This window comes from Pseudonaja textilis, chromosome 1 (genome assembly GCF_049901715.1).
Source record: "Pseudonaja textilis isolate UNSWEBS1 chromosome 1, rPseTex1.2, whole genome shotgun sequence".
Taxonomy (NCBI): domain Eukaryota; kingdom Metazoa; phylum Chordata; class Lepidosauria; order Squamata; family Elapidae; genus Pseudonaja; species Pseudonaja textilis.
In genome coordinates, this window is record NC_141990.1 from 54,864,250 (window position 1) to 54,885,802 (window position 21,553).

Consider the following 21,553-nt stretch of genomic DNA (forward strand, 5'->3'; position numbering starts at 1 on the left):
CTCTCTCTCTCCCTCCCCCCCTTTCTGGGGGGGGGGGCTCATGTGGCTGACTTGCATCAAGTTAGTATACAAGCCACGGACAACAATGGTTGTGTACTACCACCCTCTAGAGGTCTGTTGTTTTGAACAAAAAAAGAAGAAAGAACTGAGGCATTGTGGTTTTTTTTTATTTCTTGAACAGATTTATATTCTGCCTTTTCTTCAGGAGCTCAAAATGTCCTCTATGTAAATTATTATTTTTCAAAGCAAGTTTGAAGTTTTCTAGTTCTGGATTTTCTAGTTTGGCTTTCCTATTTGGAAAATGAGTGTGCTCAATTGTTTTAACAATAATAGTTTTATTATTAGCTTTCCAGTAAGTTAACAGCTGGTCTGTCTAGGTTACCACATGAATTTAATTTTATTAATTATTTTTTAAACAGTCAATTGTTCTTTCTCTAGAGACATTGCTGCTCGAAATTGCCTCCTTACATGTAAAGGTCCCGGAAGAATAGCTAAAATTGGAGACTTTGGGATGGCCAGGGACATATATAGGTGAGAAATATTAGCTATTATTTCTTATTATAACTTCTATAAAGGAATATATAACATTCCTTTATATAATTCTCTCTCTCTCCCTCTCTGTCTCCCCCCCCCCCTCTCTCTCTCTTGAATGTAGGCTTCCACAGGATTTATTTCATTGTATGCATTGGTCTTTTTCAGATATTTATATTTTGCAGGATTCAGGAGCATATGTATGCTGTCTTCACTAAAATTCTGTGTTCAATCTGTGGAATTTTCCCTGGCTTACTTTTATTATTATTTTACCAGCCACTTTCAGTATTGCATTGAAACAGAATCCTCTCCAATCTTGTTTTCTCTACTTTCCTCATACCAAAAACAAGACCTTCTCCTGAAGCTTTATCCCTTTTTGTGTTGACCAGACCCATACACGCCCTTGCACTGCTGTCTCTGTTTATCGCATATAAAAGTAGGAAAGAAGGGTCAGGAGAATGTAATTACTGACTCTGGAATTTCTCCAGGGCACCAGGATTAATGATTCTGCAGTTGTTAAATAGGAAGACTTTAATAATCTACTATAATACAGTAGATCTTATTGATAATGTATTGTTACTGTCCTCACAGTGCCCTCTAATGTCATCCTGGGGAATTACTTCACCTCATATTTCTGTACAGTATTGATTCTGGCAACAAACCAAAAGCTTGGACTATTTATAAGCAGGGTTGGATAAGGGGGTTTTCTTGACATTTTGCAAGCTGAAAACTTCCCGTTGAGAATGCATTCTTTGTAGCAACCATACAAGACATAAAATAAGTGAATTGTTTGGATTATTCATTCCAGGACAATGAGGTTTATGGGCATATTGCATGTCAAGCAACTAAAGTGAATCTACAATTCCTAGTATTATTTTAGGCAGTGCTGGATAGAAATGGCAAAAATCCAAAGCCCCAATGCAGCTGGAGAGTTCCAGCTTCAGGAGGCTGGTTAATATAGTCATATCACTTATAATACCTGCATAAAACACCATGGCTCAGCCCAATTTGCAAATGAGATAACCTCAATTCTGCCTATCCTTTGTCAGATGAGCTGAAAACAAGGGCAGTTTTGTCACAGGACCATCGAAAGACAAATACAAGATGGCAAGAACCATAATCAGATCTACTGACCTGTGAAAATAAAGAAATAATTAAGGAAGTATAAGAGAACCCAGATCCAGACTAAATCATTCATGTAAGGGGACACAGCTTTGGCCAGCCTTGAATGGCATCATATGTTGGAGTCAGTGAAGCCAGGAAGAAAACTAAATTTGCTTTGATTCTTCTGAATTAAAACTATATATGGTTAATATCATTACCAGTGGTAGGATTCTATTTTTTTTACTACCGGTTCTGTGGGCATGGCTTGATAGGCATGGCAGGGGAAGGAGACTGTAAAATCTCCAGTCAGAGATGGTATTTGCCAGTTTTCCAAACTACTCAAAATTTCTGCTACCAGTTCTCCAGAACTGGTGAGAACCTGCTGAATACCACCTGTGATCATTACTCTCCAATTATGTATTTACATATTTACCAGATAGGGAGACAATTTTTCTCCAAGATGTGAATTGATAGGAGACCTCATATAGGGGGTATGTATAAGTGCACTAAAACATGCCTACCATCCCTGTCCTATTGTTTCTTTTTTTCTTATTCATATCCATTTCAAGTATTTATAACCATGTTTATACTTATACCTGTAATCTAATAATTGTTTATAATATTATAATAATAATTAATACATAATAATAAATAATAAATAAATAAATTCTCTGATTGAGAATATTAAAAGCTAAAAGAAGTTTTTTTTTTTTTTGGAAACTAAGGTTGCCAGAGAAGTGTGGATGGCCATGGGTCTTCTACTAGGAAGAAGATCTCTTTGAAGAAGAGCAGGAAGCTTATGTCTTGCTTGGAAGGGCTGGGGAATTTCAACTCTTTGTAATCCTAATTGGGTTTTCTCCCCTTTTCATTTTCTGTTGCAATATTCCATGCTTTGGTTCTGTACAGTTCTTTTTAAACTCTTTTTTGCCCTTTCCATTTAGTCACAATTTTACTTTTTCTGTCTTTTTCTTTTTTCCCCAACTTTTGCCATTTTTATTGGAAGAAAGGAGGTCAATCTGTGTGTTTCAGGTGTAGGATGCATTGTATGATTTTGTGTGAATAGTGCACTTGTCTCTGAGAAAGAAGGACACAACAGAAAAGGATTCATTGGCTTGCAAATGGAGTACATTATTTTGCAGACTGTTCATCTCATTAATAATTAATTAATGCAATATTATTTGTGTGGAATGTGTTCCATACAAACATTGATTGATTGATTGATTGATTGATTGATCTCCAGCAATGGATTCATATAGAATTGACAAATCTAGGTGGACAAAGTAGGAAAAGCATTTTGCTTTTTGATCACTTATCCCTTATTTATGGGGATCTCCTGAGATTTAAGGTCATCTGCCTTTTGGGTAAATGCCTCAAAATGTCCTCTTCTTCTACATCTTACTGATTTCTAGGCCAAATTCTGAGGTTTGTGTTTTATAGTCTACCTTAAAGAATAAAGATTCCAACTCTCCTTCTCCACATACTATTCTGTCAAACGCCAGGGAAATTGGGACATTCAGGCAGCTCAAATGAGTGTAAAGATTTACTGCAAGCTTAAATTCACTACAAGAATCTAAGCTACTAACAGTCAAGAGTCAATGCCCCCTCTTTTGGGGGCGTACAGGGACTCAACTGATGACACATTTATCTTCTCCCTCAGGCTGAGCCTGGGCATCTCCTACATATTCCTGATACTCTACCTCTAGTCCCAAAGTCATGACAAAAATGCCACACACCCCATCTTCTGAAAGCAGGTACATCCCTGAAATTCTTACCTGATCCCACATTGCAATTATAGTCACAGTTTGGTATCTCATACTTAAACTGTTGCCATCGAAGAATTAAACTATTGCTTCAAGCAGATTTAAGGATGCAATTATGTATAACAAACAATCATCAATGTCATTTCCCTCGTTTAGAAAAGTAAAAGAGAGGTATTCCCCCTTTTTCTTATAAAAGGGAGAATTTGTCCTATTGTTTCAGAAAGGAAAAAGTCTCACGTCTGCCATCAGCAGAGCTCTCGGAGCCACCCACTTCAATCAACTGCTGAAGGAGCCAATACTTAACTCTTATTAATATTCTTGCTTCAACTGCAGAGCCAGCTACTATAGAAAAGGAGGGTGTGCAATGCTGCCTGTCAAATGGATGCCACCTGAAGCCTTCATGGAAGGAATATTCACGTCCAAAACAGATACCTGGTAGGCTTGCTCAGAATTTTCTTTCCATTTTGCAAGCCAGCAGCTGCTTGGGGGTTTAAAATATCACTGCCCGCGATTATATTTTTGTCTGATAGAAGACAAAAAGTTCTTTGAGCATGCCTTTTTCTTCTGCCTAATAATATAGCTTGTCAAACAGCTGCCAGTTCCTTGACACACTATAGAAACGAGTAGATCCAAAGCCACTGACAGAGAAAGAAAGCAACATAAAGGACTTGTCCTAATGTTTAGATAACTTTGCTCAGATTTTTGCAAATAAATCTGTAATCTTATTTCTTGCTTTTCTGTGTCCAGGTCATTTGGAGTGTTGCTGTGGGAAATATTCTCGCTTGGATATATGCCCTATCCCAGCAAAAGTAACCAGGAGGTCTTGGAATTCGTCACAAATGGGGGAAGGATGGATCCACCCAAAAACTGCCCTGGCCCTGTGTAGGAAAACTTTCAGGCTCCATAAGCGCATGCCGAACATTAAATAGATTTCATTTCTGATTTTTTTTTTCAGCTATGTGTATATATAGTCAGTCAGACTTGTATGCAGGGCATCTATCTGATAAACCAAGTAATGTTAGAAGCAAAGGGCTGTGATATAGAGAACTCCTTTCATTGGTACTAAGCTACCAGCATTCAGAGGGCATGGAAATAAGCTATTTAGGAAGCTTCTTATTGTCTGGAAATTTGTGGTGATTCTGCAACACTTGAGTTCCCCCAAACTTAACATGCCATTTTGTCTCAGAAGCAGCATCTGGAATAACAGATTTATTATTCATTAGGACATAGGAGGGCTGTTCTTGCTTGGTTCAAGAGATGCCAAATTTTTGATGAATAGTCCCAGCCATCATAGCCCACCCTAATCAATAAATACTCTGTTATTCAGAGTTCTTATTCTCTACTATTAATTAAATACCTTTCCTTGTAGATTTAATTTATTTAATTACAGGCAATTGTGTAGATATATAGTATAAATAGGTTCATGCTTCTAAGAAATTGCTAATCAAAGAATCCCCATTTTTTTCTTATATAGATAGATGTTAGAAACCTACTTTGTGTAGTGATTAAGCATCAGTCTAGAAACTAAGAGATTATGAGTTCTACTCTTACCTTAGGCACAAAGCCAGTTGAGTGGCCTTGTCCCATTCGTTCTCTCTAAGCCCTAAGAACATGGCAATGGCAAGCTACTTCTGAAAATCTTGCCAGAAAACTTCAGGGACTAACCCAGGCAATTGCCGGGAGTCAAATGTGACTCAAAGACATACACATAACAAAATGTATGTTATTTGGCCAGTATCCCAATATATAGCTTAGTCTAGATCAGTGTTAGTCAACCTGGTCCCTACCGCCCACTAGTGGGCATTCCAGCTTTCATGGTGGGTGGTAGGGGTTTTGTCCCTTACTTTATAAATTACCATTACTGTGGAACCGGTGGGCGGTTAGAAAATTTTACTACTAACAGAGATACAAAAGTGGGTGGTAGGTATAAAAAGGTTGACTTCCCCTGGTCTAGATTAAGCATCTAGCTTTAGCCAAGCAATGGCTGCATGCCATTCTATTGTTATCATTCAAATTGCAGCTATGATGCTAGTTGACAAGGATCAAGAATTCATTTGTGAATGGTAATATAAAAAATGTCATTGTGACATTTTTCCTCTTATGCTGTGACAAACTGAATGTCAACCTAAATCTATCCTTTAGTGCCATTTTCTTCTTCTGCTGTTCTAGATATCGAATAATGACCCAATGCTGGCAACACCAGCCAGAAGACAGGCCAGACTTTGCCATTGTTCTGGAGAGGATTGAATATTGCACCCAGGTAACCATCTCTCTCAGGCTTCCTCACTGTGTGTAACATGGTGCAGGAGAAGACAAAAGGGAAACATGCCAAGCCCACCAAGTATAGTATACTGATAATGTCTTTTTCTCAAAAGAATGCAAGCAATTGCTGAAAGAGTATTTCAAACCATCTAACAAACACATAAAGAATAGGCCATCCATATCTAAAATGGATGTTTAGCTTTGATAGATACTTATATATGGACTTTATTGTCCTTCTTCAATAAACCATATTTGCACAGACCTGTAAGTCTTCAGCACACCTTGAGTACATTGTATTTGGTTCCCCCAAGGTAGAGTATTCTTTTTTAGCATCTAGTGCAGGCACAACTTGAAGTCAGTGTGCTAGAAAAAGCTACATTCTAGAAATATACTCCAGATCCACATATACCCATCGCACATCATTTTCTCTTACACGTTCAATACACCCAAAGTGGGTAAAGGTTTTAAAAACAGAACGCAATGTAATCAGAGTAGTTATTTTCCTAGCATATGTTTCAAAGTCAGTTTTAATGTCTTCTAGGTGTAGTTGATGGTCCTCATGGAACTGCAGATCAGAAGTATAGAGAAGAATTTGTCTCTTAAATATTTCTTCCACCCAATCCTAATACTATATATCTGGGAAAAGGTTTTTTTTTTGTTTTAATCAATTAACTATTGTTCTTATAATTCCATTAAATATAATATGCTGGGATCAATCAACCACAGTGAGACTGTGCACGCTTCAAAAATTATCTAAAAGAAGTTCTTTGGATTATGCATCTTCTTTTAAGAAGAGCAGGCTTTCTCTGCTCTTCTTAAAGCAACTTAACTAATTTCATGAGCATAAGAAAGTGCTACTGTCTTAAGGAATCCACTCAGAAACGTGAGTTCCACATGGAAATCATGGAATCCATACATTTATTTACTCATATGAAAGTTTTTTTATCAGTCTCATTTTCTGCCTAACAGATTTATTGTGCAATTGTGAATTTTAATATTGTCAGGAAGATGAGGGAGAGAATATCTCTGTTTATGAACCAAAATATATTATTCCACTAGTGTTTTAGCCATAACTAGAAGATAAATACATGTTGCACTACTGTCTCTCCTTCCCTATAGGATCCTGATGTCATCAATACGGTTCTGCCTGTGGAGTATGGTCCATGCATTGAAGAAGAAGAAAAGGTTCCTGTGCGTCCTGAAGATCCTGAAGCAATTCCTCCTCTGTTAGTGTTGCCGCAGCGAGAGAAAAAGGGTGCTGAGCAGCTCCTGCCTTCCCCATCCTCTCTCCCTTTTGTCATTCCAGCAGGAAAAGCTCTCATGAAAGCAGCTCCTGTTGAGCCAATTAGCCAGGCTAACATCCAGGCTTCCCTAGAAGGGGGACATGTCAACATGGCGTACACTCAATCAATTCCTGCAACAGAGCTCCACAAAACCCGGGGGTCCAGAAATAAGCCTACCAACCTCTGGAACCCAACATATGGCTCTTGGTTTTCAGAGAAGCCAGTTGTCAAAAAGACTTCTCAGCTGGAGAAAGAGGCAACAGAGCAGGAAGATTCAAGGCATGAAGGCAGCTGTACTTTGGGGCCCAGCATAATGGCTGGAAGGCTGCCAAGCTCTTCCCTTCTTCTAGAACCATCTTCACTTACAGCCAGTGTTAAGGAAGTGCCTCTCTTCAGGCTCCGCCATTTTCCTTGTGGCAATGTTAACTATGGATACCAACAGCAAGGCCTTCCCTTGGAAACCTCAGCCCCACCTCTGTGCCCGCAGTTACGAGGACCTTCACCTTAGGAACCAGCTCAATCAACCTCTAATCTTCTTGACTTTCTTCCCATGTGACTTGTGAGCCTTGGCACAAACTTCAGTGTCAACCATATAGCAAGCACGAGAACAGAACAAAATTCCCTTCTGTTATGTGCCAATCTGCTCTAAAGTGCCATCACCCCTAAAGCTTTTTTTTTTTTTAAATCTCTTAATAAGTTTCAAATTATCAGTGCTCCTTTATATACACACCTACATAACCACACCTTTAAATACACATAACTATCTGAGATAATAATCACTATTACAAGCAAGGTCCTGCCCTCAATTGCATAATATCACTTGCATGGTTGTTTGCTATGGCCTTTCCTGTGTGCTGCTTTCTCTTCATTGTTTATATGCCACTTCAAAACTTGCTGACCAAGTGTTTAATGTTTAGGGATTTTCTATCCTGCCAAACAATATTCTGGATGTCCTCATGATTTCAGAGAAGGTAGGGGAATGTCATCAAAGGCAAAGTCACATAACATGGACTCTGAAAGAGCTCACACTCAAATAGCATCATAGCTACCACATGCATGCAAAACTGGAGATCTACCAACAGAATAGCTAAGTGTGTCAATGTCACTCCTTTTATTCTGAGGTGGAAATTGTAGAAAGTCAAAGAACCTGACCAGATGAAATGGATTACTTTGGCAAGGCAGTAAAAACCCTGTCCTTTTCCCATCTATTGTGATTGTTGGTTGGCAGCAGTTGAGCAGTTAAATCTAACACTTATCTTTCAGCATGTATTCATGTCATTGATGGATCTGCCAAAATGTGGCAGATGAGCAAAAGATTATCAACATAGTAAAGACCAGATTGCATACTACTGAAACTCTCATTATGTCACTGCCATTATGTCATTGCTGAGGGCAAAGCTTGGCAATCAGAGGAAGAGAGTCCTTTGGTGTGAAGATACTAATTATTATAATATGCACAGTTTAGGAACCAAGCCAAAGGCTTTTATAGAACAAAAATTTAGGAGAAAGGGATGTTAGAAAATCCTCACTGCCATTTTTCAAAGCATATATAATATATGCATATACTGATAAATTCAGCATGCCATAGAACCACAATCCAACAGCTTGTTAGAAACAGCCATTAATTTGACTTGAATTGAGCCACAATGGCACAGTGGTTAGAGTGTAGTATTGCAGGCTACTTCTGCTGACTGCAATTTGGCAGCTCAAATCTCACCAGGCTCAAGGTTGACTCAGCCTTCCCTCCTCCCGATGTGGGTAAAATGAGGTCCCAAACTTGTTGGAGGCAAGTTGTAAACTGCTGATTCTGTAAACTGCTTAGGGCTGTAAAGCACTGTAAATCTAAGTGCTATTGCTACTGAATTGAAAAGGTTTATTAAAATATTTTATTTTGTTATTAGTTGCCAAAATTATACCTACACAGTATTAGGTGAAAAAATTAAAGAGACGTTGATGCCTATGGTATGAGAATATTGATACAAAGGAAGATATTGGCATTGTTCCAAGCAGGTAAACTAGCACATTGAGCCAAAGTTGCTACTCAGGTGTGCAACTTTCAACCAATTTCTAGCTCAAGTGAAAAAAGTAGTATCTTATGCTAACCCAAACTTTGCATCATTGTAAAGATAAATGAAGACCAATTTGTGCTTCCTGTCTTTGTTTTAAGTTCCTAATAGTTCTGTGCAATTTGCATTGCATAAGACCATTAGGTTACTTAGGCCTTATATGCAAATGAAGATGAGTAATCTTCCTCAATGAAAGCAAATGTTATTGACTGTCAGGCGCTCGTGGCTTCTGTAATAACAGTCAATCAGAATTGCTCTGTAAATTAGGCAAATAGAACATTTATTAACCCATCCCATTGACAGAATATCATGGTCCTGCTAGGAAATAACCAAGAATCTTAAAATATAGTTAAAAGTCAGACTGTCATTCTCTCTGCTCTGAACAACCACTTATTATCATTTTTACATAGGCAGCCCCATGTTCTGTAGTTGAATCAGGGAGCTTAAATTAGTAAGTATGTGGGTTTCCTGTTTGACATTTCTACATGCACATAACAGAAATCACATTCTTTGTGAGAATTGTTCCTTATACTGATAAGACCAGCAATTACCAAACCAATCAACAGTTACATTCCGTCTTGCCTTCACAAGAGGGAACAGCCAGCCCCCTTAATTGCAAGAGTATGAGAAACTGGACAAGAGATTTTACCATACAGTAATTGCTTCTACGTAACAGAATCATCTGAAAGAAAGAAATTTATTGGAATAAGTATGAAGCTTGTCTCCTGAAAGTCTGGGCAAGAAACAGTTAATCCAAGGAACAAATTTTTCAAATCCAATAGTACATTAAATTACAAGGAAATTTAAGGTTGCAACCAAATTCTAGCAAATACCTTATTTTCAAATAAGATGCTTATATATAAGCAATTATGGTGGCAAAACTATTACCTATTTTCTCACATACTTAGTTTTAAGAGAGCAGTTTGCTCTCTTGTGAAGATGGGACAGAATCTACCATTGGATCGTTTTAATCCTATCACTGTGATCCCTGTTTGTTTCAGCTCAGGATTCTTAAAAGCAGAGTTCTGGATTCTGTAAAAAAATGAATTCTGAAGCAGGTTGTGGTGTTGCAGTGATTATACCCAAAGCTCATGTCATAGCTTATTTGTGTACATTATGTAGCTTTGTGTGTTGCACCCTTGTTTTGCCTCTTCCAATAGCTAAGGACAGCACTGGCCAAGAATTTCTCTGGAATGTTGTTAACTATAGTTTTAGTATATGCCAGAATTCATAGAAAGCTCTACAAACCAGTAACCATTCTTACCTTCCCAGCAAAAGGCCCTCAATGGTGTGTAATTTCAGTTCAAATCATTGAACTGAGATGTAGTTGCCTAAGATTATTGCGTATAAGGTAGTAAGCCATATAATTCTCTAAAGAAAAATTAAAGATAGATTTCTCTAAAGATAAATTTATCTTGATACTTGCAAAGCTTACAAACCTCATTATGAAGAGAATCTTGAGTCTTTCCACAACAGTTATTTTTAGAGAATATTGCTGGAAAAAATTAGCTGACAAGCCTAAGTATCTAGCACAAGTGCATCATCAACCATTTGAGTCACATTACAGAATAGCATCAAATGCTATGCCAGGGACAGCAAACAGACCACAACTCAAGCTGTAAAACCATCACAAGTACATGGGAATCAAGAAGTGTGTTCCCCAAGAATAACCCCCACCTGGGCAGATAACTTATATGGCCAAAATGGCAAGTTTAGGGAAGAGCTGAAGGAATATATCACACAATTTGCCTTTTAGCTGATGGGAGGTGCAAATCTCTTTCTGAGGCATTAGCTCTGAAGCTATATGGAAAACATACATTCATGCTTCTCTACATTGAAGTCATACAGGGAAAAGCAATGAGCAAAAAATGAATGTGGTTGCTGCAAAGTCTTGATGTTATGCACACACTATAGTTGCACAGCAGCAGAAGCGAAACACCACAGAGAAAGAGAGAAGTTCCCCCATAATTATAGTTGGGAGAAAAATATACAGTTATAGGAAAATCAATGAAGCATAGGCAAGGAAAAACTAGGATACTACTGTATTTATGGTATGAATCATTTCTCCAAGTATTCTCCTGCAACGTCTGTCTTGATGGCTGCCTCCAAAACATTGTCAATTTCTTTAGCTTGAGTAATAAACGTAATTAAATTGTACTAGAAAACATTAGAAGGATCCTTCTTTCAGAACTATCCTATATGAGGATAAAATGAATTACAGATCAACTACTGATTTGTCATAATACAACCAGTCAACCTAGTTTTTATCCCATGTGAGCCCAGAATCTTTTGTAAAATTAAGGTAGAATTGGAATTTGCTTTGCTTTGCAATATAGCAGCTTTTTTTTTTTAAGGTGTACAGCAAACATGGTGAGCTTCATGAGAAGTATCTGGCTCAGTGGAACCCCAGTATCACACTAGAAAGGCCAATCTTGAACTGTAGCTTCCATTCAATTGGAGGTTCATTGGCTTTGAAAAACATATTAAGAAGTTAAATAAGGTAGGATGGGGTCATGTATGTGGGTAAGACTAATAGAAGGTATGCTCCTAGATCCACAGCTACACCCACATTTGTAGCCTTTTTTCAGGTTCTGAAATTCAGGAAGAATATTCTCTTTGTGGGAAAGGGAGTGGAATTCTAACCTAGGTCTAAGGGATGGTACATTCAAACAGAACATCTTTTTTCTCCATTTCGTCTGGAATGACACTGCTGTAGGTGTAACTTTTACATTGCAACTCTCCTCCGGTATTAGATGCATGAGAAGTCAGATAGAAAGCATATTGCAAAAATTAGCCTGTTTTTCATGGGATATACTCTTAGAGTGGACATACATAAAAGTGCCGCAACACACAACAAAACATACAGTAAATGTATTTATTTCCTTTCATTCTAAATCTAGAGTTTGGGCCAGGGGAATGAAGTTTTGCTGGACTCATTTTGCAGTGCACAATAGCTACTGTTCTTTAAGAATTTCCTTTCAGAAATCTGTTTCTGTAAGTGAAGCCGTCAAGCTACGCCCAAACTTTGAATAAGTACTACAGTTTCAAAGGCCTTTTGCAGTTACACCTGGATGTCTCAACCCTCTGTGCCTCTCTTTGTATTAGACCTTTGTCATTAGGAACGTGATTCATGTTTGTACAGAAGCTTGTGCAACATTACTCATAAACCAAGGGCCTATGCACTTCAGGGATCCTTCTCAAAAATCAAATACTAATATATGGTCATTACATATTTTCTATTGTATTTGTATTGTAATCGAGTGTAGTGAACCTAAAGGCATGAAAATAAAATGACTGTAAAGGAAGGCATGTGTACAATGGTGTATTATCTTTACAACTCAAAAATTCCTGTTACTGGAATATGAAATACATTTGGTCAGTATATAAAAGTCAGGCAATGGTTAAATACCTAACAATAATTCTAACAAGAAATGAAAATTAGAATTTGAATAGAAAGCTTGCTATTAATTTAAGAAATGCTAAATTGATCAAAATTGCAAACGTCTGATTGAACTAGATTTGCAATAATTCAGACTATTGAGGGGCAATAATTACAATTTTTGCTGGTTAAAGGGGAACTATTGTTTTAAATGAGAGCCAGTTTGGCACAGTGGTGAAGGAATTGGGTTGGAAACAGGGAGACTGCAAGTTCTAGGCACAAAAGGTGACTTTGGGCCAGTTGTTTTCTCTCAGCTTTAGGAAGGGAGCAATGGCAAATCACTTCTGGAAAAAAAAACTTGCCAGAAAACTGCAGTTGTCCAGGCAGTCTCCAAGAATCAGGAAAAGAAACAAAATCATTTAAATAGGACAGGGCAACTGTTCTAAATATACTACTTTTAAAAACTTGCAAAACCTTACCTCTGGTAACATCACATCACGGTGAATTGGTTTTAATCTAGAAGAAAAGTTGTTATTTAGACTTACTAGAATAATGGACAGATCATTCTTTCATTGCAGTATTATTTCTTGTTGAGAAATACAGTACTTGGCCGTCATAGTAGAACCATTTTCCCTTCTAAGCTGCACTTAAGCTTAACATGATTCCAACAGAATTGAAGTCAAAGGTAATGTGGGCGATTATTTGAATGATGATTTTAAAAAAAACACTAACTCTCCAAGGGGGAAAAGTGAAGTAGTCACTTCTGTTTAACCAAATATCACACCAGACTATTTTTTTGTTGTTGAAATGTGATATTTTTGACAGTTGCTGAAATGTTTTGATCAAGTGTACTTTCATGTATTACAATCAGTGACCTGAATTATCAGTGCTTTACTACCCCATTTGAACAAGCAAACATGTGGAAAACTTAAAAACATCACTGGCTTCAGCAAACCTCCTTCCCAAGCAAAAGGAAATCAACAACTAGCAGATGTGTTTTACTGCAGCTTTGAAAAGAAACTACAGCCACCTATCTCCACAACCCACTTCTCAAACACACCAACAACAGCCAAGCCTCCTACAACTGGCCCCAATCCATTGGGCTCACAACCTCTAGTGATCACAGAAAAAGAAGTGCAAGATCTATTACACAGACAGAAGCCAGGAAAAGGCCAGAAAGATAACTCCTTCTTGCTTAAGTCTGTGCTGACCAATTGGTCCCCATCTTCACCCAAATCTTCAATAGATCACTAGAGATGTGCTATGTTCCTTCCTGCTTCAAACGTTCTACCATCATCCCAGTGCCAAAGAAGCTATCAAGGAACTGAATGACTACAGACCAGTTGCTCTAACATCTGTAGTTATGAAAATCTTTGAAAGGCTTGTGCTGTCCTACCTGAAAACCATCACGGATCCGCTGTTAGATCCCATGCAGTTTGCATACCGAGCAAATAGATCGACAGATGATGCTGTTAACATGGCTCTGCATTACCTCCTACAACACCTTGAATCTCCAAATACCTACGCAAGGGTCCTCTTTGTAGACTTCAGTTCAGCATTCAATACCATCATTCCAGACACTCCTCTAAGTAAATTAAACCAACTAGTGGTACCTGAACACACTTGTAAGTGGATCATAAGCTTCCTAACAGACAGGAAGCAGCAAGTGAAGCTAGGCGGAATCACATCCAATATCTGTACAATCAGCACAGGGGTCCCCCAAGGCTGTGTGCTTTCTCCACTTCTCCCTATATACCATTGACTGCATCTCAAACGATCCATCTGTTAAAATACTGAAGTTTGCTGATGACACAACAGTGATTGGTCTCATTCGAGACAACAATGAATCTGCATACAGACAGGAGGTTATACAACTTGCCTTGATAGTGTAACCAGAACAATCTGGAACTGAACACACTCAAAACTGTAGAAATGGTGGTAGACTTTAGAAGAAACCCTCCTATACTACCACCTTTTACAATACTAGACAACACAGTATCAACAGTAGAGACCTTCAAATTTCTGGGTTCTACTATATCACATGACCTAAAATGGACACCTAACATCAAAAACATCAAAAAAGCACAACAAAGAGTGTTCTTTCTGCACCAACTCAGAAAGCTCAAACTGCCCAAGGAGCTGCTGATACAGTTCTACAGAGGAATTATTGAGTCTATCATCTGCACCTCTATAACTGTCTGGTTTGGTTCTGCAACCCAACAAGACAGACACAGACTTCAGAGGATAATTAGGACTGCAGAAAAAACAATTACTACCCACGTGCCTTCAACTGAGGACCTGTATACTGCACGAGTCAAAAAGAGGGCTGTGAAAATGTTTACAGACCCCTCACATCCCAGACATAAACTGTTTCAACTCCTTCCCTCAAAATGACGCTATAGAGCACTGCACACCAGAACAACTAGACACAAGAACAGTTTTTTTCCCGAAAGCCATCACTCTGCTAAGCAAATAATTCCCTCAACACTGTTCAACTATTTACAAAGTGTACACTAGTATTAGTTAATCTTCTCACCACTCCTTATCACCCATCTCCTCCCACTTGACTGTTTCCTAGTATGATTTGATTATTGATTGTACCCTATGACTATCATTAAGTGTGTACGTTATGATTCTTGATTCCTTGTGTGTCCAGTCACACTTGGCCAGTAAAGTATTCTATTCTATTCAAACATTGTTTGGCATCAAAAGTAATTACAATCTAGAAAGTAAAGTTATATTTTAATGTCATTCATTCATTTATACAGTATATTTCCACAGAATGCCCAAAGGCAGCTTAGTCTTGTACGTTTCAATTTTATATTTATTTTCAACAATTGGAATTATTGCAGATACAGTGTAAAATATGAATATCTAAAGTAGCCCCACACTACTTATGATTAGAGAGTTTGCTCTAGAAGTTAAAATGCTGGACTAGGAGCTGGGAAACCTGAGTTTTTATCCAGATTTACACATGGAAGTTGACTTGACAGCCTTGGAACATTCACTTTCTCTAAGACCTAGAAAGTAACGTTAAAACACTTCCAAAAATATTGCCTAGACCACTGGTTCTCAACTTGTGGTCTGAAGACCCCTAGGGGTCCACGATGTCATCACAGGGGATCTGCGAAGGCTTGAAGAAATGTTACGATTTAAATCTTAAGTTTTGGGGGTCCCTGGACATGGTCCATGACCACAAAAGGGGGTCCATGATGAAGAAAAGGTTGAGAACCACTAGCCTAGGTTGCATGTATTTGTAAGTGTAGTTGCCAGGAGTCAAGAGTCAGTTGAGAGCAAGCAAACAAAAATATTAATACATGGCTTCAAGGAATACTCAAAATATCTAAGGGATCCCACAAAACTCCAGTTTGAATGTTTCTGATGTAACAGGTTCTATTTTTCTGAAATTATATATCAAACTGAATTATGAAATCTTCAATCCTGGATTGAATTATCAGGAGTAAACCCAATGGAAATCAGTGGGCATTGTTAGTCTTCCAAAATTCTTTCTGAATGGCTTAGCAATTATTTTCAGAAGTATTATAGTGGCAACATTTAACTTTGTGGTCAATTCACTCTTTCAAGTTTTTAGCATGCATTTTATTAATTTAATTTGGCTTCCTAGTACCCAGACACTGATTTGATATTAGTTGGAAAATAAAAAACTATACTTAATCTAATTTGGATCAAACACGTAATAACAAAGTTACTTCAGATTTGAGCCAAGTTATAAACCAAGGAAAGTATATTATATTATAAAGCCATGGCTTCTGATAATTTTATCTGATGAAACTACAAAATAACTGTTGCATTACATTGAGTATACATACCAGGACTGTTTATATGCTTTGAAACTAATTTGGAAAAAATGCTTAAGGTCTGGCAAAAGCTCAAGCCTTTTCTATTATTCATTAATGCAAGTCAACTTTTTCAGGGTTCTGTGTAAGTCTGGGGGGAAAAATTACAGCTGCTCATTAAAGTCTGAAGTACTTGTTTCAAATTATTGCCCAAAAGTGTTCATCTTAGTACAAGGTATGTATACTTGCACAGCAATTATGTAGAAAATTTTGTGTAATAAGTTTGTCTAAAAATATATAGTGCAATCCTATACTAAACTGGGAATAAGCTACACTAAACTCAGCAGAGTTTGTTATTATGTAGAAAATTGCACTCATTAACATTCTGTGAAACTGAATAATGTGACTGAAGCAAACTACTATTACAATCACCAGAGTAACAATAATAATTGAGGGATATAAATGTAACAAATAACAATGATAATCTGTAAATATTGCAAAAATACACCAATAATTGATCACAGAACTGTTGCAACGAGAAGTATCAATACATTTTTACTCTTTAATTATATTAAGCATTTCCTTGGAAGCTTCATTAGTCAAATATGAAGAGGGTGAAAGAGAAATATAATGCAAAAAATACAGTATACAAGGAATGTATAAACACTTTTATGTTCAACATCAAGATATCTACAGACCAATTAAAACAAAGTTTTTCATTGAGGGAGGTGCTCGATGAGAACACATGGAACTTCGAGAGAATGTTTTGGGCAATATTATAAAACAGATGCAACCATGGGACTGGTCATGATGAAGACTTTACCTGAAGGCAAATGAGGCCCTGAACTAGGCTGGATCTCTGTGGAGCCCAAAGGCACTGTTGGAAATACAGATAATGTATGAGGCTGGTGTTTCATAGCATGTTAGATTGCCATTTATTGTGCTTGACTAAAAGAATCTTTGAATTCAAGTGGGGTGAATTGCCTAATGAGCACCAAGGAGCATATCAGTGATTACATTGTTGCTCTTGAGTTTCTCTGAAATTTCAGGTTTTACAGACATAAATGGAATTTTAAAACTTATACTTTATTTTGTATTACTGGTGGCAGCATCCCTATTGGAATTCTAAGGCAGATGCTTCTTTTCCTAGGCCTCATGATGCTTAATATAGTAACTTGTTTCATACACATGTACAACTCTTGAACCTCAAAAAGCATATGAATTCCATGAGCCTTGAAAAGAGGAACCTTGGAAAGAGAAGAGAGCAGCTTTGCACACACTCCTATGTATACTAAACACGTCTTTCAAAAGATTTGCACAACCATGCTTAGTAATAACCCTATCAATATAAATAAATAACAAAATAAAATTTAACTATTAAGAAAGCAAATTTTGGATTAGGAAATATCAAACGTCAAAGTGCAACTTCTTCCTTAAATTCATTAACTACTTTTTACATGATCTTACAACTAAAAATAAGCTTATAGCCATATTATCAACTATTTCCCTTAGTCAAAAGTATTCATTAATAAAAGTAAAGGTGCTGCTATATCATGAGAAATATAAATCAGGAAAATTTCTTCTAACAAAGCTGAAAATATCATAAACATTTTATATAGATTAAATAAATCTTGCCAAAAGCAATATCCCTAAAAGCATTTGTTTTTCCAATATTATTATTTTGCAATTAATTCCTTAAAGTAAAGCCATTTTAGAATTATGTTATCCAATGCCTTAAAGATGTTTGACATTTCTTTTAAAGATATACCAAACACACAATACTGTGACCATCTTTTTCTAACAAAAATGTCTATAATACTTTTTTAAAATGTATTTTGAATGCAGGTAGCAAACTATAGATTTGCACATAATTTTTTGGCATCTATGTTGGCTTCTGTTGGTCTGCAGGCTAAGTAGTCAACTTCTATTCAGCTGAACTTTCCTCTGGCTTGATGTATTGGCTGTAAAACAGCCTAGCGCCTGCGGTAGTCAAAGAAACACTTAAAAATACAGCAAAACATTCAGAGTTTCTGCAATTTCAGTTCCTGAAAGGCAATCATGATCAAATCATCCTGGAGAGTTGAAGATAATACTATTAGACACCAAGTAACTGCATTCCCACCTGCCATAGCAAGGAAGTGCATGTTTTCTGAAGCAGGAGAGGTTGTATATCCAAGAACATATTTCTCCAGGATCTTAATACTTTTTGATCTCCTAACCTCTTCTGGATACAGTACTTGGGACACATATAACTGGTGCAACGCTACAGTCTATAGTCTTAACTTACCAAACAGTTTATCCAAAGGATCATAGAAAATACTTCAGGGGAAATGAAAGTGCACACTAAATGTCCCAAAGGCGGTTATTTTTTTAAAGTGCTTCTGGCATACCTATTCTTTAAGCGTGTTTGCACGTACACACAGAGAGAGTTTAAAAGTGCTTTTGCTGGAAAACTGAAAATATACGTTTTTTGTAGCTTCCATGTCATATCAAGTAAGCAAATTCTGCTTTTCAGAGTTTTCTTTCCACTGATCATTTGTGCTTCCAGGGAACTGTCTAAAGCTAACAGCTTCCCAGAGTTCTTTCCCCCTTGCTTTTCTACCTTACTGTTTTTTTTTCTAGAGAAAGCAGTTTAAACAGTTATTTAACAAGCTGTATGATCTCTTGATGCATTATAGCTTCACTAAAATACAGGATGAAAAACTTATTTTGAAGAGACAAAGCCTGTCTCTTAAACTCTCAATGGAGTTAGTTCGAATAATAGCTATTATTGGAGTAACAGAGCAGCTCATATCCAAGATGTTTCTAATACAAGAAGTATTCAAGCAAGAAATGTTTTACAGTGAAAGCTACTAAGATCTCATTGTGCACACTTCCAAACTGTGAACATCTTAGTGCCACGAAGCTTTAGGATGTTAGGTAAAGAGAGGGTTCCATGCAGGCAAGTCAGGTTTTCCTCATGTTTCTGTAAGAGCCTCATCTTAAGTGAAACAATATTCTTCAACAGATGTCATCAACAAGTTTCACTCCATTAATCCCACGATAAGTTACTCGACTTGGACGCACCAAGAGTCCATATTTTGGCTTGCAACTGAAATATCGCTTGTCGCCCACAGAACCATCATTCTTGCCCTTGGCACTCCGAAGTTCCAGGCCAAGCCAAACGCCTGGAGCAAAATTGGTGGGCCCAATGTAGCGAATTGTGCCCATCTCACTGGAGCTGGTCAGGAGGACCTGTGAGCCTTCATGTAATTTCACTGGGGCATCTGTGCTTGTAGTAGTAGTGTTGCTCCAACTACGACGCAAAGAAGAATTTTTTGATCTGGACAGAGAAAAAGAGGCAATAACATTTATTTCCAAATAAAAAATTTTAAAAAGTAAAACAAAACATACAACATTGCACAGCAAAAGGGAATTAACCCCCAATGTGTTAAATTAAGCCCAAGGACCTCTTTTCTACTAATTGATTCTAATTGAATTTTCAAAGCAATATATGTATTCATTTGACTTATTCTTTGATCAGTTTACTATATTTCTATTTTGTCAGTGTTATGCAAGAAAAAAACTTTTAATTAATCTTCCTCATTCACATTAAACTGAAAGTCAAGAAGATTTTACAAGTATAACCCTTTCCTCTCAATGCCCATATTACCTGAGGAAGAGCTAAATATGCCAAGAGGCTGCATAAGAAGAAGAAAAACTGCTCTCTTGTTGCAATCCTAATAACTATCAGTTTAACATGTGACAAATACGCTCACTATATTTTAACAAGGATGTTAAAATAAAAAAATCAATAAAATAATGTTACTTCCAGGGTGGTCTAAGCAAGGTTACAATAAAAAGTAGCACAAAGTATGAAGATGAGAGAGGCAAGAGTTTAGAAAATATTAGCCTTTTAGTCTAGCATGAGCTGATAGGAATGTGGCAATGATTTTTAATATGGACCTGGTTTTTTTACCATCTTGAGTTATTCATTTCACAGTAGATTACTGCTTGTTTTTAACAATTATCAACCACTGCAGCATGACAATTCATAGATATGCAGAACATCATTGGCATTGTTCTTCTTACAGACATTCAGAAATAGATATGGGATTTGCATGCATATATCAAAATGATTCCTTAATCATGAAGTTGCACGCCTTCTCAGGTAAAAGGAGTCTTCTAATCTCAGAAAATTAGGAATATATAAATTCTGCTCTTTCTTCTATAAAGTCACTTACTTGACAAAGAAATTTCTCCTGTTTATCTCTTTTTGTGAAGCTGCAGAGGTTGTACTGAAACTCCGTTGGAAACCTGAATGAAAAAAAGCAGAATAAGCTTTTAATTGAACATGCAATGATTTCTATGATGGTCTTGTAACTATGAATCTTCAAGTATTTTGGATAATGAGAAAAATTGAGGTCAGCCAATGAGGAAGGCTACACAAAAAACCAAAGATCTGTAAACAAAGATTGTATATGGAAAATAGAAAGCAGGATGGGTCACAAGAAGATAATTGATAAATAGCTGCAGCAGTAGACAGGATGTTGAAAAAGCTAAAGTTCAGAATAAATTGTGGCTGTCAAAAGATACTAATGCAATTAAAATGGTTTATTAAGATAAACTCAAATAATTGGGGGGGGGAGTAGTATGCTAACAGCTCGATAAACACAGCAAAATTTAACAAATAGCAAAGGAAATCTACTCCGAATCATTTTTTACCATTTCACGGAGAGGAAGCTTCAACATGACGGAAATATGGCTTTGGAATATCTATTCTCTATTAGTATGTTTAAATCTCCAGATTACCAGTAGCTGCATCCTCTGGGGTAATGAAAGAACTCTCCACCAATGTGGTCAAATATTTATCTGTAAGTAATACTGGAGAACTGGTAACGTGTCAGTTAACTAGAAAAGAACTAAATCTCCATCTACCAAAAAAGGAAAAAAAGAGAACCAGGAACTACAACCTGGTCAGTCTGACACTGAAGCCTGGGAAGAGACAGAACAAGTTGTAAAGATTGGCCCTTTGAAAATAATGCACTAAGAAGCAGATGTTAGTATGGACTTGTCAAGAACAAGCCCAATCAGGCTATCATGTCATCTTTTGATGTAGTAACTTCTTTAGTACTTTGCAATTATATAGGTGTAATTTCAACAAAGATTTTAATAAAATCCCCTCTCCTGTGATATTTTGATTAACAAGATGTCAACTGTGGGCTGGTTAGCATCACAATTACATGATAACACGGTTGGTTCAAAAGTGCACTTCTCAATGAATCATCATCAAAATGGAGAAAGGTATCAGTTCACGTGCTGCACAAACTGGAAAAAGCTATCATATTCCATGATGGTCTGTGTTAGTACAAACTTCAGCTTAAGCAGTCTG

The 21,553-nt window shown here is 37.1% G+C and overlaps 2 protein-coding genes across 10 annotated transcripts in view; one reads left to right on the forward strand and one right to left on the reverse strand.

Annotated features, from left to right (window-relative positions):
* LOC113433073 (ALK tyrosine kinase receptor) overlaps positions 1-12,311 on the forward strand; it is a 36,040-nt gene extending 23,729 nt beyond the window's left edge. For both annotated transcript variants that reach the window (XM_087934733.1, XM_087934726.1), the window contains exons 7-11: positions 439-531; positions 3,729-3,830; positions 4,143-4,277; positions 5,565-5,655; positions 6,777-12,311. In XM_087934733.1, coding sequence (XP_087790859.1) covers positions 439-531; positions 3,729-3,830; positions 4,143-4,277; positions 5,565-5,655; positions 6,777-7,448 — 1,093 coding nt within the window. In that variant the 3' untranslated portion in view covers positions 7,449-12,311. The remainder of the gene's footprint in view (positions 1-438; positions 532-3,728; positions 3,831-4,142; positions 4,278-5,564; positions 5,656-6,776) is intronic.
* Positions 12,312-16,724: 4,413 nt separating this feature from the next.
* CLIP4 (CAP-Gly domain containing linker protein family member 4) overlaps positions 16,725-21,553 on the reverse strand; it is a 37,689-nt gene continuing 32,860 nt past the window's right edge. For 7 of the 8 annotated variants that reach the window (XM_087934769.1, XM_026695628.2, XM_087934772.1 and 4 more), the window contains exons 15-16: positions 20,406-20,478; positions 16,725-19,504 (exon numbers count right to left, since the gene is read on the reverse strand). In XM_087934769.1, coding sequence (XP_087790895.1) covers positions 19,183-19,504; positions 20,406-20,478 — 395 coding nt within the window. In that variant the 3' untranslated portion in view covers positions 16,725-19,182. Of the gene's footprint in view, positions 19,505-20,401; positions 20,479-21,553 lie in introns of those variants that run through there. The other variant, XM_087934783.1, reaches the window with a different exon arrangement.